Source organism: Pyrgilauda ruficollis, unplaced genomic scaffold, assembly GCF_017590135.1.
Source record: "Pyrgilauda ruficollis isolate IOZ18807 unplaced genomic scaffold, ASM1759013v1 scaffold31, whole genome shotgun sequence".
NCBI classification, from domain to species: Eukaryota; Metazoa; Chordata; class Aves; order Passeriformes; family Passeridae; genus Pyrgilauda; species Pyrgilauda ruficollis.
In genome coordinates, this window is record NW_024524489.1 from 1,214,408 (window position 1) to 1,235,985 (window position 21,578).

General features: G+C 42.8%; 1 protein-coding gene across 4 annotated transcripts in view; it reads right to left on the reverse strand.

Annotated features, from left to right (window-relative positions):
• PLCB1 (phospholipase C beta 1) overlaps positions 1-21,578 on the reverse strand; it is a 332,534-nt gene that overhangs the window by 219,283 nt on the left and 91,673 nt on the right. For all 4 annotated transcript variants that reach the window (XM_041474010.1, XM_041474013.1, XM_041474012.1 and 1 more), the window contains exon 3: positions 20,282-20,350. In XM_041474010.1, coding sequence (XP_041329944.1) covers positions 20,282-20,350 — 69 coding nt within the window. The remainder of the gene's footprint in view (positions 1-20,281; positions 20,351-21,578) is intronic.

Here is a 21,578-nt window from a genome sequence, read left to right on the forward strand (position 1 = left end):
GCAGCTCAGATAAGATGCCTCACGCATTTGCCCTTTGCATGAAAGGCCAGAAGAAGATGCCAAAGGGGTTTAAAGATGCGACATGAACACTTATCACAGTGGTATTGATCTGGCAGAAAGAAATGCCTGCCACGTCACAACACAGGTGACCTTACATCTGTCAGTGAGGGAAGAAAAAAGAACAATTTACAGGTTTAAACTCCAGCTTTGTAACCTGTTTGCAAGTGCTGTCTGGGACACCTAAAGATTATTATTATAAAAGGTCTTACCGCCCTTTTAATGATTGTTTTTTATCATTATTGATTTCCTTTTTAATGCCAAAGAGCCTGTGTTAGACTCCTGGAAGCCAAAAAGACAAACTATTCATCCTCCACCAGGCCTCCAATGTAATAATAAACAAGGAATCCAACCCTTTCTTCTCTTTATTTCATCAGAAATTTGAAAGTTAAAAATTTTCTAAAATGCAGAATTAAAAATAGGATGAAGTAAATACAAATTTATTTTTGATGAGTCCTCACAGGAAAGGAAATCCAACCACCATTTAAAACAGGGTCCCAGAAAAAGCACAAAAAGTTCTCTCCGTACTTTACAAAGCTCATTTTCAAACGTACAATCTGACAGGAGAAGAGTAACATAAATCCAAATGGTATTTGAGTCCTTTTCTTGTTTTTCAGTGCCCACTCAACTTCCAGGCACCTTTGCTGGTGAAGAGGCACTTCTTCAAACCAAAATAGGGGCTCCTTTTTTTGGGCTGCTTAAAATGTACAGGGCTACCTCATGTTGGTGCCAGCAGTCAGGAGTGACTTAAAGACACCCAGAAGATATAAAATATATAAAAAATACACTCACAAAGAATTCCACTTTTTGTCTCTTGTCTCCAGACTCAAACATTGTACTTAGGAAATGACAGGACTCTACAAATAATGTTTTCAGTTCTTAAATTGTTTTGTCCCAAGGCTAATTATATTAATAGACTTCCCTGGGTTTAATTAGCATTTTGTATAACCCCAGCTGATCATTAAAATTTCATTTAATCTGATCACCAAAGTACAAAGTACTGGTCCAGTCCAGATGAAGGAATTGCAAGTGTACAATTACAACTGAGTGGATGAGCCAGGGCATTTTTCACTCCTAAATTTAATTTCAGTATCTCAGGTCCATTAGTGTGGATTGCTGGATCTTCCTCCTTGTTTAACTGACAGCAGCAATCAATCACAAGCTCCTATTTTGTATATTGGGAGCACCAATTCTCAGTTCCTGTCACTCAGCAGTTGCAGGTGGCCCTTCCCTACCCCAAACTCAAGGTCTGCCAATCTTTGAGCCACGCTGGAAGGTACCAGCGGACATCTCAGTGCAGGCAGTTTCGTGCTCACAGTAAGTTATTTTGCCAATAAAACCATTTCACCAAACAAAACACGCTCCTGCCAGTAAAATAACTGAGCAGCTTCTACAGTTGTGCTTGTAACAGAACTTCTACTACCCAAATTTTTGCAGCAAAACCTCTGGAAGTACATCAGGCTCCCAAGAGCTGAATCTCCCATCGGGTTTCTGAGAAGCTGTGCTTCCAGGTGAGTGAGTTACTGGGCTGAGAGCTAGTGAGGCCCAAGAGAGGAATTTTTACAAGCCCAGAGCTCAGGGCACACATAATTCCACAGCTCCTTTGTCGTGCCCACAGGGAAGCACTAACTCCTTTTTGGAGGAGTGGTACATGAAGGATTGAGCACGCTCACTTCCCTGCTCCTGAGGCTCAGCCACTGGTGGAGTCATGCATCCTGCAATTGCCAGCAGGTGGGGAACAATGGGTTACAGCTCCAGCTAAGTCCTGGAAACATGGCAAACTGAGATTAAACCAATCCTTCCAGAGGGAATCACAGCATAAGCACACATACAATCAGGCAGAATAACAGCAAGAGCAAAGCCTAAATTGTCTCTATTAAAACCAAAATCAAGCAACAAAACCAACTGCATCAGCACTGTTTTATATCATCATCCTGTACTTTATACAGACAGATAAACCCCAAGAAATGGTCTTGCTACACAGAATTTTATAAAACACAACTGGAAAAACCTCACAGAGCTGTAGACACACCTCTATATAACAAATTCCCACAGGAGAGCTCTCCTCCTTCCCTGAGCTCATATGGACAGGCTATAAAGGTACTGTGGGCAGACTCTTTGTTTCTATATCATTATCTGCCACCTCCACTTCAAAAGAAATCCCAGGGCTGGATACAGAGCCTGACCCTGGATAACTTATGGAACCATTAAATCCTCTCCTTCTGGCTTCCTTACAACACACAAACTGCAGCCAACACCTCCGTGATGAAAGGACCTTGCTCATGGAATCTCTGCTGCTCGTGAGCACTGATTTTCCATGATGCTCAGTGCTCCTGCCCAGGTACAGAACGACTTCAACTCCCAGTTCTCAACTTAGTTTAGATGGAAACTGTATTCTCATGTGAAGTTAAGTATTGAATAATTGCTGCTGGGTACCAGAACTTGTGCAGCTCAGATGTTTACAAGGCCTGGTTTACATATACTTGTGGTAGCAGCCTTTAGGTTAAGCCGAGAACACACAAAATTGTTTGTACTTCCGAGAGTTTGCTTTAATTGTCCAATATTTTAATAATCTGCTTACAGCCTGTCTGGTTTTGTTTATCTGGAAGAAGCAGTTTGCATGAGCAAGATAACTCAATTTAAAAGATACATTCCCTGTAGATGTCTCCAATATGTAGAAAATTTTGGTCACTGATGTACTTCAAAAAGGCTGTGCTGCACTTCCTATACTGAAGCCATATTACTCTTTCCTTGGGGGAAAACGTTATTTGGTGCATGAGAAGTTTGGAATTTTATTCTGTTAAATATTTTGTTGCAGATCTGACCTCCTTGGGCCATTTTTGTTTGCACAAATCTTTCCCACCAAGTATTAGTCATGCTCTGAGTTCTGTTAAAATAGTTTTGATGAGAATTCTTGTAGCTGGCACAGGGGCTCAGAAACAAAATGAAGCTGATCTGTAAGCATTTATTTTATCCAAAGTTTGTGGCTCAGCTGCTTATCTGAACTTCCATTATAAACTTTGTCTTGCTTGTAAATCTAAGCAAAGATCTTTTCATTAAACCACCAGACATTAACATGAAATTCAGTAAGGGAAAGCAAGTGCTTTGAAATTAAATTTAAATAAAAAGAAGCTCTTATTCAACCTATTAGTACTTTAAGAACTTGATTTCTAGATACAATTAAAAGCAATTAAACTCCAAAGCTCCAGAACTGCACTCCAAGGAGAACACACAGTGGCACAACAAAATGCAAGGATGCAGTCAGAGCTGTGTTGAAAGTGCTGATGTCTTCTGTGTCTTTGGCTTTTGAAATGCTCAGAAAGTCACTGCACCAAGAGAAATTAAACAGCCTGGATGTGAGCAGGGAATGTCCCCATGTTCTGGAATGCTCATCAAAAGCAGAGAGCTGCTGGCACTTCCAGAACAAACTCCTGTTCCATGCTCTCTCTCTGTAAATCCAATCTCCACACGTGCTTCTTCAGACCCCACCTGCTCCTCCACAACTCGCTCAGCTTGCCAGGTTTCAGCACCAGGGAATTTGCATTCTTGCCAGGCACTGTAACCTTATGTACGACATGCTCTCCACACAGCCTTCTCCACTGCTGCTAATTCCTGCACAATTGGCACTTGGTTGCACATCCTTCCATGAACAGAGTCCCTAATTCATTACCAGCACCCTTCACCAGAGATTACCCAGGGATACCAAGGGGAACTGGCTCTCTGTACCCTGGAAGAGAGAGAAGCATTTGCAGGAAGGACTCTCTCCACTGCCCTTAACTCTATGCCCAGGGCAGTGTTTATTAGCCACTGTTTCACTCGAGAGGTTTTGAAATACCCTTTTTGATTTGCTTCCAGATAGAGTCATCACCTTGTTTTAAATATCACAGCTCAGCTGAGGTAGCTTGTTAAAAAGACACTGTGACTGTCTATCAGAAAGGAACATGGCAAGGCTGGCAAGGAAGGGTGGTGCTCCCACAGAGGCTCCAGTCGAGCTGCTTGCAGAAGAAACTTGCTCTACACTTGTGCAGAGACCTCTGCCAAGGAAAGGAAGTTCAAAACAGGTCCAAATAAGCTGAAGGTGAAGAAAATGAATATAACAGCACCACGTCCAGCACCTTCTCAGGCTGATGATTTCAAGAGCTGTCTGTTCTGTTGGCAGCTGAGCTCCAGTCCACTTCACTCACTCAGTGTCTTTCCCAAAAAGTACATTTCAGCTCTGGCTCTTTTCAGCCTTCTTTTCTTATTTTTCTTTTCTTTTTTTTTAAGCAGAAAATTCAGCACCCTGGTGTTAATACCATTTCTCGGTGAGGGAGTAACAGGCAAAGCTCAATTAGGAAATTGTGCTACCAGGACATTTTACACTCTTGATAAAGCGACACAAACTTGACATAAAGTTCATTTTCCCAGTACCATAACATGACCCTCTGCAGCATTTGCTTATCTGCAGATCCTCTGAGCTGGAGGCTGGAACTAGACCAGCTCTAACTCCAGTGTTGCGCTGCCAGGCAATGCCTTTAGGAAGCTGCCTTCCTGCAGCTCCTCCTTCCAAGACGTCTGTATTTGATGTCAAACAATTCAGAACAGAAAGCCAAGGAGTCAAGCAAACCAAGAGCAGCAATTCAGCGGCAGCAGATGTGTCTTCCTTCAGTTATCAGACATGCACATAGCACGAAAGTTTATTCAGATAACCTTTCCTCTGCCTCCTGAGAAGCCTTTGGTCTTCCAGTTCCATTTTCCTGGGTGTTGACAGTTAAGAACAATCTCTGTTTCTCCAAGAGAAAAAATAAGGGATGATTCAGAGATGCACAATTAGATTGAGATATTCCAGGTTAGGGAAAGCAAATGTGACAAGGCTGTCAGGATTTTCCTTCCAGATTTAGGAGAAACAGATGAAACATTACATAAACTCCTCACTGATCACCAAGGTTAAGCTCTACAGCAGATCATCAATTTAGAGCAATTTACTATTCCAATATGAAAGATTTGCTTCGAATTACAAGTACTCTCTTCCATAGTTTAAAGGTTGTTGGAGGAAAGAATGAATTAGGGCTTATTTTTTATAAATAAGATCCATAAAATTGAAGAAATGTAAACTTGGAAAGGACTTGAATGGTCATTAGCAAAGTGTAATGGAGAAGAAATACTTGAGTAACACAAATACAAATGCCTTTGTAAATGCTGCTCCTGCTTAGGGCTTGACTCCCATTTTAAAATATCCACACTATTCCTATTTCACTGCATAAAAAGCAAACAGATATTGAGGGCACTGTCTGATTTAGTTACCACTGGGAAATTGCATTAGGCACAGATCCCAAAATAATAACTATTCTGCTCCTCAACTCTTAAACAAAACATACACATCTGCAAACGCTCTCCATGCTGGGCCTGCCAGCCTGCAGCTCATTATAAAGCACAGCAAAAAGGCTACACTGATAGTACTGCAGATAACACATCTTGATCCTTCACTTCCAGGCAGCTCTTTCATCCCTGAAATAATGCCAGTATAGAACCATGCAGCTGCAGAAGCAGACATGCTTTGGGCTTTAAATACATTGAGAAAAACCATGAAAATATTTATGGAATTAGATTGTAATGCTCAGAAGGGGAAGATGAGACTGGCAGAAGGTCAGGGATTTGTTTCCATCCATCTCCCCACCTGTCTGGTGCTGTGGCTGTGATGTGCTGAGCGATGGTAATGGGAGGTTAGTGGTCATTCCTGCTGCTTTGGACAGCAGGATGACGGGAGGGTTTTCATTAACAGAAACATGGGAGCCAGCTTTCTAGGATCAGACAAATTGGATTTCAGCTCTCAAACATGAAGTGCACTGTCAAATGCAATTTATTCTTCAAAGAAACATGTCCTAGATAAAGGAATGAAATTGTAAATAGATTATAAACCATATTTAAACTGATTACAGGTTAATGCAGGATCCAGACCAAAGACATGCAGTGGTGCAGGCTGCGTATCACTGAACTGAGCTCCTGGTTCAGGGTGACTTCACACACAATTTTCAAGAAACAAGACTAACTACCAAGAAAATGGAAAATGAAAGAAAAGGGAGAAATGCACTAAAAATGAAATGTCACTAAGTAAAAATGCTTTGCTGGGTTGGGTGTAGCTACACCAGGTTCAGGCTGGACATGAAGGAATTTCTTCATGGAACAGGTTGTTCAGCATTGGTTTGGACTGCCAAGGGAGGAGATGGAGTCACCATCCCAGTGAAGGAATGGCCGGACGTGGCACGCAGTGCTCTGCTCTGGTTGGCACGGGGAAGGCTCGGCCACAGCTTGGACTCCATGACCTCAGAGCTTTTCCAACCTTAACGATTCTGTGATTCTGAAATAATCCAACATCAGCTGAACTTCATAGCTGAAGGTGCTTCACACAGCACTTCAAACCCCTTCAAAGGAGCAACTGTTTGGGCTCCAGCTGAGTTAAGTAAATACAGATGTAGAAAGAGTAGGAAAATAAATACATCAATGCACTAAAACTGCACCAGCATTACTAATTGCTGCTTATTGGACTTTTTCCTGGCTTAGCTGTTTCCCAATAAAAACCAAACAACTGCTAAGATTGCACAAGGAGCTCTTTGCCCCCACATCTTGTCCAGGCCTTGCCAGATGCTGTCTGGAGAAGACATCTCTGCTGCTTCCCAGGCCCTGAGGGTTCCCTGGAGCTCTGTGCCCACGTGCCTTTGCTTGGAGTGCAAGGCACAGGGTGAAAATCTGTGGCAGAGGCAGCGCTTGTAGTGCTGTGGGGGTGGCACCAGCTCACAGCATCTCAGTGTGGTTCCAGAGCTCTGCCCCTGTCCTTGGGGTCTCCATTTCCACATCTCACCTCCCCTGGCTGACTGTCACTCCAATTTAATGTCCCCTGGCTGGTCTGTGGTGGTGTCTCCAAGACAATGTAACTGCAGTCAGCTGCTGACACTTCATTCCTACCAGACAAGGCATGCGAGCACCACCCAGCTCTTCCCCTCCGGAGAAAAAGTCACTTTTAACAGATGACAGGCACGTTAGAAAATAGACAAAACCATTTCCCACATTTCTAAAGAAGTCTATTTCAGACAGCATAGTTCATGCTTTGTAACAGCACTCCTGTCTGTAACACCGATAAACAACAAACAGAAACAGATTTCAAGTTAGAAATAGAAAAGATTGTGCTTGGCTCCGATGTCCCACTGTGGTCCCTTCCAACCGTACTCAGTCTGTGGTTTTTTTAAATTTAAGAAACATCTATTTGTTTCACTAGAAATCTGGCTCTGGTCTAGAAAAATATAGGTGATTTCCACTGATATCAAGTATTTAAAATGAGAAAACCAACAGAAATATTTGCAAAATACTTAAATTAATAACTAACTACTGCTTCTAAAATATGGAATTTTAGACTAAAGATGAATTTACGTGGAATTTTTCCTCCAAGTCTCCTTTGTGGTGCTGTTTGCTAAAGAAGCTCATCAGAATTGGTTTTGTCTTGTTCCATTCTCACGCTTAAGAAATAAAAATCACTCTACATTTGTTAAAATGCAACTTTTAATGAAGCTCCCAACGCAGAAATACAAAGGAATCAGAACACACTGATCAAATTCTGCTGAAAACCAAACCAAGCCAGCTGAATGAAGCAGCCTGGCTCTGCTCTGTGTGCCCAGACTAAACTGTGCCCTCCCAGCCCAGGGTTTGCAGAAGAATTTAAACCCAGAGCCAGCTGCTGCCCACATCACTCGTCCCTGCATTTCAAGAAAGCTCTTCAAACACAATAAGCCATCGTATTTCTTCCCCAGCCATGGTTTCAAACATTAGTGCTTTTGTTCTGAGCCTGCACATTATTTTCTCTTACATACACAGAACATGACCAGCCAGCCCATTTTTTGCAATGTGATGAGGTTTTTCTTTGTTATACCCACTAATCAGTATTGAGAGCAACTTGGGAAAGAGGGATTCTGGATGAGCAAATCCCGCTCAACTTGGCTTTTCAAGCTAAGATTTTATTATTTGAAGCAAAATTAAAAGGAAGCCAATCAACTCCCTCTGGGTGATGGGAATTTTAAAGAGCCCTGCTGCACATCTCAAAAATAAATAACTGAAATACTGCCTTTTTTTTTTCCTTTCTTTTGGTGATTTGCCTGTTGATTGCCTTTTCATTTCCTGGAGACATTTCAAAGCCTTCTACATCCCAAAACCCAAACAAAATCAATCCATCCCCCAAACCGCAATCACCCACTGATGGGAGAGCAAAGAACTGGAGGCAGCACACGAAGCCCCGTGTTCCTGCTGCCTCTGCTCACAGCCCCAGCTAGAAAAGCATTTCTTTATTTCACTGGGGGTGGGCTCACTCCACCATCAAGGGAACTGGAAAACACGTGACGCACTGATAAGTGCCCTATAAATAGATTTTGGCTTTGCCCAAGTGCTCTGATTTGCAGCAATTGATGTAAATAAGCTCTGGGTTTAAAGCCTGTGACAAACACTACTCTGAAACGGCTTGGTTGTGTAAACAGCTGTCTCCATGGTTCAAGGGAGGATGAAATCCACTCCTCAGCTCTCTCCCTGCAGAACTGGGCACATGGATTGCAAGGAGGGCTTTTGCTGTGTGCCTTTAGTCTGTTCTGCTGAGACCACAGAGCCTGTATTAACACTTGCAAGGTGGTCCTTGCAATTCTCAAGCATAATCCCATGCAGAAAAGCAGAGAAAAACAAGCATTTACCTTTTTATCTCCAGTTCTCTTATTTGCAGCAGGTAGAGCAACTGTACCACATTTGTCTGGCCAGACTGAACTATGTATTCATGCAATTCAATTCTGCACTCCCAGGGGCAATAGACAATGCACACCCAAAGAAAAATATCCATCTGCATCTACATCAGGGGTTCACTATTTTCATGCAAATAAAAACATATCTTCTCATCTTTTTCTCTGGTTTATAAGCACATTAGAATTCTAAGTATGTCTCTAATATACACCTACAATTGAAATAACTTTAGATCAAATAGCTTTGTATCACATTTGACATAGCTCAAAGAGTAAAAGAAAACAGATTTTTTTCTCATACCCTAAATAATCTTGCAAATAGTTCTGAATTTATCATCAGGATAAACTGCATGACTAACAGGCACAATTCCTACTCAGGGGAAAGCTGCTGACAACAGTTCTACATTCTCATCACTCATCCTAGTTCTGGGCTACTTAATATAGACTTCTCTTTAAACAACACTTTGTCTCCCAGCTCTTATCCTGGGATCACACCTTTCCTGGATGTGCTAAACAAGTTCTTGGTCATTGCAGGGCTTCTTCCTACAAGGCTTCTGGAGCCCATGCCAAGTGCCTTGATGAATCAGGCTCCACAGGCAGGCAGGGCAGGAATCCACTTCCCTTCCACGGGATGTGCAGTCCCAGCTCAGGCAATTCCCTCTTCCAGCAGGAAGGGAGTTCACAGTGGATGCTGATTATTACAGGAAACTTCAATAGCGTTGAGCAAATCTGTATAGGAGCACTAGAGTGCTCATGTTAGTCCTCCCTGCTGTGGAGTTGCACAACCTCCTCAGTTTGCTTAAAGCTATTGCGCTGATATTCAAACAGCTCACAAATACAGAATTTCCTAAAGCCACGGGGAGGTGCCCACAGTGCCAGCAGCAGGCACCTGGTCTGGGAGCAGGGCAGGGAACCTCACATCCCCATCCCCTACAAGCAAAAGGGTTTGTTTTGGTCCACACGGAGACAGAGGACAAGAACTTGTGGCTCCTGCACCACTCCTTCTCTTCCCCTGGCAGTACTGCCAGCTGCGGGCAGCTTCTCCCACGTTGCCAAGCACAGCACTGCTGTGAAGAGCACAAGACTGTCTGAGAATCATTGGGCTTTGCCAGATGGCAGAAAGCTAACAGAGATTGTGTAACGTTTGTTTACAGCCTGATAAGTTTTACCTTGGCACTCGTAATTTGTCCAAAGAAGTTTTCAGTTAAGTAGAAAACACAGTACCTCCCTTTCAAACACGTGGACATTTAAATGCTCTCAATCGAGCTGGTATCTGATTCCTAAAAACACCAGTAAAGGGTTCCTTTTAATTACATAATTTGCAAGTGTCACATGCAAACATTTAAATTAGCAATATCAAGTGATTAAGCTTTTAGAGAACACTTTAAATATGAACCAAAAGGAAAAGGCAAGCATCATCAAAATATGAGGAGACCTAAGCACAGCTTGCAAATTCTCCTTTTTTATTACATAAGCAACAGTTAAATAATTCCACTTCTCCTCCCACCATTTGAAACTCTCCTGACTCCAGCAGGTTGAAAAAAAAATAGTCTTGAAAACAAAATCACTTTCCACAAGTGAAATACTGCCACAACCTGATAAGTGCCTTTAAAAACGAGGGGGATCATAGTCAGTGATGCCTACAAGAACTTCCAGCAGCAATAGCTCCTTTCAAACATGCACAAGGGCTGCCACTTTTCAGTACAGGGACAAACACGGTGCAATGATGAACACATCAATTCTGAGAAGTAGCAACCAAGGACCTCAGAGAGCTGTAGAATGGCTTGGGTTGGAAGAAACCCTAAGGACCCCGTTGTTCCAACTCCCCTGGCATGGGCAGGGACATCTCTCCACTGGACCAGGCTGCTCAGAGGTTCATCCAAACTAGCCTTGAACGCTTTCATCGGACTCAAACTCTACAGCATCAGCAGCCTCAGCTCCCAAAGCACCCCAGAGCCTTGGGCCACTGCCAGAAACTCTCAAGGACAATATGAAAGCAGCCCCAGAAGAACTTCTCTACTTCCAGCCAAAACCAAGCAAATCCAAAGCCCTGCGGCAGTTCTGAAAATGTTCATGCACAGACCTGTAAAACACACACACCACGAGACCTCAACAAGCTCCTGTCCTGCCCTTCCTCCTGCCTCTGTCCAGCACCTTGCATGTTTACCCCAGTAGCAAGAGTCCAGGCTGGATAGAAACACTTTGCCACTGCTCTAACCAAACAGATCAATATTTGTGGAGAAGGTGACGTTCTCTCCTACACAATCAGTGTGGTCTGAGGGATGTGTGCAGACAGAGGAGGAAGGGGGAGGCTGCTGGGCTGCAGCTCCAGGCTTCTGGCCATGGAAGCAGCAGTGTGGGCAGATCCCCAGAGCCAGCTTTGGGAGCAGGGGCACAAAGGGATCTTTGTCCTTACCAAGGCACAACTCAGCAAAACTGGGCTAAGTGGGATAGCTAAATCAGCCTTCCCTCTCAAACTGCCAAATAACCCATATGGAGGCTTAGACCTTTTTACCAAAAATGTGCTGCAGAAAACCTTCCTGTGCTGGCTTTGATCCTTACCCCTCTGAAGGGAGTCTGGCTCTCTGCAGCAGCCAAAGCAGAGCGCCCCTGCCCGGGGAGGGCTGGGATCTGCTCCCACAGCTCTATCAGCTGTCCCTGCACACGTCAGCCTCTTCCATTGGTCTCAACATGAGGGCAACCATTCACACAGACGCTTTAGTTTATCTCAATTCAGTTTTGTCCTTCCTTAAGCATTTTAACAGCATGCAAATTACAACCATTATTTCCAAGATTAATGTTTCCCCTTTACACATGACCTTACCTAGCACAGATTTTCTGCTTCTGCACTTGATTAGCAAACACCATTTTGAAGCCATTTACGCTAAACACTCCCAAGTACAGCACACAATTTCTCATATAAATTATTTTAAATGTATTTCATTAATCTCAGAGGAAGGAGGTTAACTCCGAGCAGCAACAAGAACAAAAAAAAAATCTTTGTGTAATTTCACTTATGGCATTATCAATATTGGATGTGTTTCAGAAAAGGGAAAATCAGCATGGGATGCATAGCAAGTCAGACCCATCATTAGCACAGCTGCCCTGAACTACCAGAACCTTCCATCACAGTAATTTCTTATAAAAATGACTGAGTTGATAATAATTTTTCTGTGTTTCAATACAACAGAAAGATCTCATTTCCTCTGAACTATTTAAAAAAAAAATCCAATTATTTACCAGTTGCAATAAACTATGTTTTAACACTGACCTAGCACCAGGACTGGACATAACTTTCATGAATTCAAACAAGATCATGTTGTATTAGTATTTGCAAGTTGTACTTGTTTTAGGATTCCTCCTGGAAATAATATGGAAAAGATATGTTCTTTTACCAGGTGTTATGGTAATTAACCACCACTGGAAGTCTGGTATGTGGAAACCAGTCTCCCTTGATGGGAATGAGCCCCAGACATGGGAGACAGTGCACAACAGGGTGGGAAAGTATCAGCTTCCACCCAGGCCTGGTTCTAAATCACATCTCTAAGTTCACTCTGATTCCAAAAGACAAAAGAGAAACTGGACACTGCAAAATATCACAGCTAGGAACTCCCTAAAACTTCAGCCAAGGAGATTCTTCTCCAAAGTGAGGCATTTGTGCTTTATCCGAATTCCTCCAGATAAACAGTGTAACTCAGAAGCTCACAAACCTAAACCATATGGAATATGTCTTTCAAAGGGCAAACCTGCATTTTAACAGATTGCTGTGCTTTACAAATACACACTCGTGTTTCTTTCTGTGCTGCTTGGCAATTCAGGACCGTGGTACCAACTAAATGGAGAGCTACCTGAGCCTTTGTGTAAGATCAGTGTGGGAGCGTCCCTTTCTGCACCACGCCACGGTCCCAGAGCACCGAGACATCTCTGTAAGATTCTTCACATTTCACGCTGGTTAATCATTCAACTCCACCCGAGGGGTATGAAGGCAAGCTCATACTCAAGAGTGGCTAGGTTTGGACAATGTTTAATTCACCTGCTTTCTTACCCAGCCCTTGGTTTAAAAAGGTTTCTGTTCACCAAGAATCACACAGATGTACATTCACAAACAAGATTTCTCTGCAGGTCAACCTTCCCAACACAGACCTGACTTTTGCCATCTAAAGCCAACTTAGGAAGGGTATTGGATACTCCCAATGCTATGAACCACAGGGAAGATGCAGGTGCAGAAAACTGCTCCTCCTTCTGCCTCTGTGCAATACTAGTGCAGGTCAGCCACAGCGAGGAGCAGCTGTGCAGCTTCTACTCCTCCAGTCTGTAGCTGCAGAAAAGCTTCTCTTTGGAAAGACTCAACCCACAATGTCCTCCACAGTAAGAAAAACCTTCCTGCATCATGTATAGCTGTGTATCACTCTTAACATACAGCACTTTTCACCAGGAATTCACTGCACTTTGTTCTTGTGAATCACAAAGGGCTGGAAAATGCATTAAGCCAACTTTTGGCCCTCAGAAAATATTCTTGTAGCTCTGGCCTAGAGAGAACCATTTTGCTTCCCTGTGCCATCCATTTTGCAGGAACACCCCTGTGGATGGCTCATTACCAGCTCTGGAGTGGCAGAGTGTCTGAACTCCCCAGTGGCAACAGCTGATAATTTTGTTTATTTAACTAGGATTAGTCTGTGAGGTGACAGAGCTCAGAAAGTCACAGGCAACTCGCACTCAATGCAGCTGTAAGGATTTTTGTTATCACCACACAAATACTGCCCAGGACTTATTTAAAAATGAAGTATTTGCAAGTCTTACTTGGTAGCATAATCCTATTTAGAATTAAATAGGAAGGGAGCTTTGTTTGGTTTGGTTTCAGAAATAAGCTACTGCATTAAAAACCCCAGACAGATATTTGGATGCACTTGCCCACGTTCTTGCACATCCACAGCAGACAAAGCAAAAGAAACAAGTCTCCTTTCTGCCTAATGCTTTGGAAAAATGGATTTAACATGAATATACTGATATCATCACCCTGGAAATCCATGGTTTGCTGCTGCTTTGTACTTCAGATGGGTCTCTGGCTATTTTCATTTGCTCCCATTCACACCTTACCTGTAGCTGACTTTTTGGTCCTGCTCTCATATTCCTAATAAAATGTTTGCCAGTAATACTGGTCGAGGTCTCTTTGCAGAACACCTGTGTCCCTATAAGGTGTCTGGTGCAGCTGGGGCATCCCTGTGGCACAGCCACGCCTTGGGACACACACAGACCAAAAAGCCTCCTCAGAGCTCCATCAGGAGATCCCAAAAACCCCATTTATATGCAGATGATAACAAGCATATCAAACCTTTGCAACTAATTAAAACCTGACAGCTTTCTCCAAAGGGCTGTTTACAAGCTAAGGGATGTAATGACAAATCACCAAGCTGCATTCCAATAAAGCAGGAAAATTTTAATCATTTGTTCTAAACAGTTGCAGAAAGATGCATCTGCTGTGACATTTTCACTTGAGCCTGCTGATCCTACATTTGAAGCTTGAGGGTATTGCACTGCCACCAGATCTCTCCACACTACTGCTAAAATATGTACTTTAATATTTACAAAATATTTCTAGGTGGAGATTATGGCTCTGAAGGAAAGACTAGCATGGCTCAGTTATTGAGTACCTTTACATTTTCCAGTAAAAAATTTTGAAATTCTTTCCAGATTGAGTGTTCATGACAAGCTAAATGGCACATTCCTTATTTTTACAGATAGCAACATTTTATTTATTAGTTTTTGTATTACTATTGCTGTAGTAAATACAATAGGGCTGTGCTTTCTCAAGACTTTGTGATCTTGGTGCAAGTCAAAGGTAACACATGGATCTGCAATGTAACAAAAGGATAATACTGGAAATTGATAGGCAGTATCAACATCTTAGCATCATTAGAAGCACCTCCAAAATGACTTTGTCATCCCATCAATTTATGATTTTTTTGCCAGCTGCTGCAAAAATGCCATTTGTCAGATTCAGGTGAGGTTCATCCCGAGTGGCAGGGCGTGGGGGTTTGTGACAGCCGTGGCTGGACATGCTGTCCCAGCTGCACCCTCAGCTCATCAGCATCATTAGTTGTGAAAGCAGGAATGAGACATCCCTGTCCTGGACCACTGGGCAGCACCACTGGTCATACCAAAACAGGCAAAGGAAAAAAAATAAATTGTGCATGTACACTGGTTTATTCAAAAGCAGCAGCAGCCTTTCAAGCACAGCTTTACCCATAATTTCTAGTGTTTTCAGGAACTCAAATATCACATATTTAATTGAGCAGGGCCTACCTTTTCAAATTTAAATGTCAAGCTTTAAAATTACAGTTGTAAGATGCCTCTGTGCTTCTTAAAATATGGAATTTCTTATTACAGGCTTTGCGCTGCAAACTTTGACAAACAAAAAAAAAAGATGAAGGCTTTACAAATACAACAAAGAAAAGTGCAAAACCAACTAGCTCAGAAAGCTAACTGAAACAGCCAGCAAGCAGGGACAAAAATAAAATTAAATCTTTCTGGAAATGTTTCATAGTGAAAGCCTTGGAAAAACCCCTGTGATTTCTGCCATGCCCTGAATGTTAGTAAATAGTGATTTCAATGAGCTGGCCAGACAGAGCTAAGTTACACAGCGATGACATGCTGCAGAAAAGGTCCCAGCTCCCCAGGCATTAGAGGGTCTGAATAAAGTCAGCAATTTGGGCCAGTGGAGGGTCCAAGGAAATCCCCCTCACTCTCAGGGCCCCCAGCTCCCATGCTCCTGGCAGCATTTAAACCACTTCCATTTCCACCTGAGCACTGGCCAAATATCATACAAAGAAATTAATCTTAACCTTCCTTAATAAAGTAAAACTCAACCTAGACAAAATGTTTATGCAACTCAATCATGATCATTATGAAAAAAAAAGCAGTTATGTAAAAGAACAAACACATTTGGGGCGGATGTTTGTGGCTGTCACCATTATCCCCAAGGTGAGTGGGAAGAAGGTGAGCTGCGTGCACATTCCATTTTTATTTCTTTTTGGCAGAAATAGAACACTGCTTCGGCATAATTTACATTTTCTAATTTAGCATCAAGGTTGTTGAAGGGAAAGCGGCGTGCATTTCGATCAGCAGACAAAAATAACAGCAGCATTTGAGACAGAATTGAGACATTCTGAGCAGAGCGACAGGAGCCGGCGCTGCGGAGGGCAGCAGGTGTGCTGCTGTCCTGTGCCAGCCACGGACACAGCTGGCTTTTCCAGGGAATGGGCTGAGAGCACAGAAAGGAAAAAGCCCAGTACATCTGCCATTTCACACAGGCAGTCCGATCAGGGTGTTACTAAACACAACACACATGTCCCTGCACAACTGGCAGTCTCACTGATTCCCTGGCAGTGCCATGAGTGCACAGCAGCAGCAAACACTGCAGTACAGAGAGCTCGACAATTCAAATAGACTCGTACATCCCCATTTCCCCCCACATCACCTGATTTTCAGTTAAACAATGATTTAGACTTTCCTTGCTGGTTTTCCTTTTAGTTCCTGAGCCCCCCTAGTTCAGGAAATGCTGCTTTTCCTCTATGGATGTGTTAGAAGTCAGCAAACCTTCCACAGCAGCTTTTGGATTACAAGTGAGATAGGTCCAAAATTATCTCACTCGAGCATTTCAAGAAAAGCCACCAAATACAGAGAGGCTGGTGCTGATATTAAAATAGCAGTTGGAGCCCTGGCAAACTTCTGACATTCAAGCATCTGAATTATTTTTCTCTGTAGAGCTTGCTTGTTAAAGTGAGAAAATTTGGGGCGGGGGAGCCACGAGATTTTTTAAAATTGGGGATTACTCTCTAAACACATCTTGGCATGAGAGTGATTCTATCATTCATAATTTCATCTCCTACAGGTTTCACAGTATATGTTATTTAAAGAAATTCATTTCCTGCTGAATGATTTATGAGGGAAAACAGGATGCTAAGGGAAAACATACTGATCAAATGCATCAAAAGTTTTCAATATGAGCATTTACCATGGAGTTATTTCCTTCTCCCTGTCAACTAATCCTGATATTTCTTCTTGCTAGTAAAAACACATAGAGTTGCTTAAGATTTCAGTTTCCATAGAAACTGTTATTGGCTAAAGTAAATACAAGATGGTAAAAAGTGTGACTTCCCTAGTCCTGTGAGCCTGTTTGCAGCTGCCAAATTTTCACCACCTGACCATTCATTTCTCCGCATTTACTGGTGCCTGGCATTTTTAGCTGCAGCTCCCTTTAAAGAGCACGGACACTCTTTTGAGAGGCACCTCCATGCTTTCCAGAAGGCATGTGAATATTCATAGCTATTCCTGTGCCTCCTAGTACAAAAGCACATTTTGTTGTTACTTGATTTTGCAGACCTTGCCACTGAACTTTACAAGGGAAAAGATGCCTCACATTGCACATTAAACCAAAGCTTGAGCGAGTATTACCAGGTAATGTGCAAATGAAGGGAAATAAAACATTGCTTCATCACAACTAATGATTTTCTCTTGTTCCCAAAATTCTTCTTGCCCCCTTTTCCTACTTGATTCCAATAGAAACTTAAAAAGCAAAATTCTGATGATAATTTTATAATTCCCTCTCTTCTTTATAAATGTCATTTTACTTTGAATGGAGGCACTGTTTCCTCACATACACAATTAATGTGTCTTTTCTTGTTCCCATCAGAACATGACTGATTTTTTTTCTCATGTAGAGCTCTGCTGCAGTGCTCTGCGCTGCCTGAGATTTTGCCTTTCTACCAAGGAATCATCCTTTGCATGTATATTGCATTGAGATGGAAAACTCTGCTACCATTTCTGAAAATAGCAGCTGAAGACAGAAGGAGCCATCCCTGACAATGTGCAAAAAGAAGGTGATGCTGGAGCTTCTCAGGATCTCAGGGTCATTTCAGTAGACTGCTTTTAATCTCCCAAGCATCAAGTGCCTTGGTACCCACTGAAACTCCCTTCTACATCACCAGAAACCCCAGTTCCTGCCCTCCTTGCAACAGCACTGCTCAGGGGCAGCCACACGTTCATTGCAGCACCCAAAAATGTGTTCTCAGCTCATTGCTTGTGCTACATAAGGAATAAGTAAGGACAGCAGGGTGAGAGCTGCACTTCTGTGCCTTCAGGGGAACTTTTGAGTCAAAACATTGAGGGAATGGAGAAAGCAACCAGAGCAGCTGCATGAGAAAACCAGGAAGATGCAAAAACCATACAAGAACAACCACAAAACATATGGGACTGGACTTATGGAAAAATACTATGCAAACTGAATATCAACCAAAAAAAGAAATGGTAAAACCCTTTGTGCTTCTCAGTCCTTTTTCAGAAATGAACACTACTCATGGCAGTGCACTGAATGCAGCATGAGAACAGACTGAGTTTTGGTAACCAGGACTGCCTACAGTCCTCTAAAATCATTTCTTGCTGGTGGTCTTGTGTGGCAGCACACCTCACACATTCTGGTAGCTTACTGTGGGTAAAGCTAATGGCACTGAAACTTAGCTTACTATAAAAATGAAAAGGAATTACTCTTTTTTATTTAATGGGGAAGTTGAGGCTTATTAAAAAAGACACTTATTCCTATCAAAAAGCAGCAGTAGATCATAAATATACCAAATGAGGTTTAAAGATTCCCGTTAAGTTTGTAATGACAACCCATGGGTGAAATCTACTCTTAGAATTCTGAAAAGATATTTAAAAAATAGCATAAACTGGCAGAAGTCCCTTAATATGAAAATTGTACAAAACCATGGGCAGAAGGAGGGGTGGTGGGGTGACACAGAGAAAAGCACCTCAGTCTCTTGGTTTACAGTAAAAGCAGGGGGTGCTCCCAGCTGGAAGCAGAGCTGTAGAAAAGAGCCCCTGAAAAGCTTTGGTGAGTATCCTCCATTCCCAGGGCTCTCTCTTCAGCCAAAATCCCAGGAGTTTAACTGGAAACCTCAGTGCAATCCCTGCTGCTACCACCTGCCTTGGAGGCAAGCCTGCTAAAGCTGGGCTTTAGCTCCTCTGTGGCAGTGACACACAAGGGGCTCTGTAACGCTGCCCACCTGCTCCTCTGCTCAGCCCCAGCACAGGATCAGAGCACAGCTGGCACCAATGGCCCAAAAGCAGCCCTTTAGTTCACACCGTTTGCAAGATGCCATCAACAGCCAGCCCAGGTGCTGTTTAGCTGCTGCCCACACACAAATCAATGACAAAAAGCAAGCTCATTCACACAGGTGCTTCATTTCACCGCTCTGAGAGCCAGGATTTTCTCCTGCCCTTCATTTAATGCCACTGCTGTCAGATCTGAAACGTGCTCTAACAAAACCAGCCTTTATGTAACCCAATAAATAAAAGTCACCAAGGCAATAGCTATGCATAAATTTTAGCGAAAAACATTTTGTTAGAAGAACATGCATGTCCTCTGTAAAGCAGGTAGCATTTTAAAATAATGTTCTAGACATTGTTAATACTTTATTGCTATTCATCATAGAACCATTAATCATGGTGAACTCATTTGGTATTAATGTGGATGTCATAAAGTACTTCTGTTGCATTTCAATTATAACTCAGCCTTTAAAATGCTGCCAGCACTACACGGAGAGCTTTGAAAGCCAAATATGAATAGTCTGTTCAGAGATAACTACAACTGCTTTCTGGCACGGAAAAACAACCTTCTCCATTCCGAAGGGCCCGCAGGGGGCTGAGCAGCCCCTGGGGCTGTGCCTGGGCCCAGGGCTGCAAGGAAGAGAGGTCATCCAGACCCAGGAATACTCCTCCCCAAAGATGAGAGTAGGAGAAACATTATTTTGGTCTGTTCAATCAGGGCTAAGCAGCAGCAAGGCCAAACTTTCCAGGCCCTGGGGGATTTAATTTCTTCCTATCACTCCTGGGATGCTCTGAGGCACTCTCTCGCTTCCAGAGCTGAGTGCTTGGGTTTTTGCTCTCATGTGCTGTGTCTGCCCAAACAAAAACACCAGAGAGAACTAATATCCACAGCCTTCTGTCTGTAGGGACTGTAAATGAGTGCACAGTACATCAGGACAAACCCAAAGGGAGCTGATATCCCGACCTCTCTGATAGCCGTTTAAAAAAAAAAAAACTCACCCAAATCCTCCTTCTTGGCCTCAGGAGGCACAGAAAGAGGAAAATCACCAGCACAAAATACAACATGGATTCAAACAAATATCATCTCCCATCAGGGAAGCCAAGAACTTGTGTAAGTGTACCTTGACAAACCAGGATTTTTGCTCCTGTGCTGCCAGCAGAGCTTCCAGATGGTTTTACACAGAGAATCCAAAGACAAAAGCTCAACAATCTCAACACTTCTCAACAGAAACAGCGTTAAACAAATAAAAGGCAAAACACTTCTTTGTAGCTGCGGGAACGCTTTTTCTCCTTTTCAGTTCTTGCATATAATTTCCATTCTTTTTTATCCAGGTCATCAATGTAACAGGAAAGCACACAGCAAGAATTCCTACCTTGGGAGCTCTGGCATGTTTTCCACATCTGGCATCTTTGACAAGGCTGATATCCAGCAGCTCAGTCTCCTAGAAGGAAAAATTGCAACACAAGTAATTATTACATTATTCAAGAATCCTTGTTGTGTTATCAGTGTCCCACTTCCCACATCTGTTTGTCCAAATGGAGATCAGCCTCTAGGAGAGCTCAGGTGCACCCAGGCAATTCCAAGAGCAACACTGTGCAGCTCTCCTAGGATATATAGATTATATAGAAGCCATAAGAGTCAAGGTGATTTCCTGGATTGCTAAACAGCAGCTGCTGTGCTTTTGGTTTAATCTGTTTAATACAATTTTAGCGTTTTGATGCTTGTCACAGTGTGACAAAAGGCAGTGTCACAAACAGAAAACCCTGCCTCTGCAATAGAAAACCTGCTTCATTATTGCCAGAACACTTTGAAAAGTGCTCATAAACCCCAAGAAGTGTTTTATCTGTAATGATAACAAGGTTCAACAATTTTAGTGACTGCTGCTCAGTAAGACACATGCACTTTTTGACAGGCAATTCATAGCTTGTGTGCTATTCCTGAGTTATGGGTTATACAACAAAGCTGGCACACCATGACAGCTTCTGTTGGGCAAATTCTTGCCCTCCCCTGCACACAAGTAACATGAAGAATCCCCTTTCCCTGATTTGAGCATTAGGAAGGAGGATAGATGCTGGAGCAGTGTGATTCCCAGCTGCCAGCAGCAATCTGCAATACCCCAGCAGGAGTGACCACACTGCAGGGACAGCCACTCCACTTGCAAGCATTGCAGCCTTCCAGAGCAGTAACTGCAAATCCTGTGCAGGGAACTTGAAATCTTTGTGCTGGACAAAGCCACTGCTCCTTTTCAATTCCAAGGAGCAAAGAAAAAAAAAAAAATTGATGGACATGTTACTTTGCCAAGGGTTGCTTGGGATCCTGATTTGGTATTCGTTCTAAGGAGTCCACTCTTGCTCAGCTCTTGCAGAGCTTTGTATTCTACAAACTCGACCAACAAATTTTCATGTGACTGTACATTGATCACATTTCCCTCTGTCCCCTCAGCAATCCCAGTTCCCTTCTGCTCTAGTACTTGCTGAGCTCTGTGAACACTTTTCCCCCTCTTCGTGGAGCCTGTTTAGAGGACACTTGCACTTTTGAGATGGTTATTTTTTGCTCTCACTTGCCTGAAAGAGGACAAGAGTATCAAAGCTTGCAGAGATTAGAAAGAAGCATTGGCAGGGTGATAAAAGGTGGAAATAACCCAAACTCCACTAATACTCAGGACATAT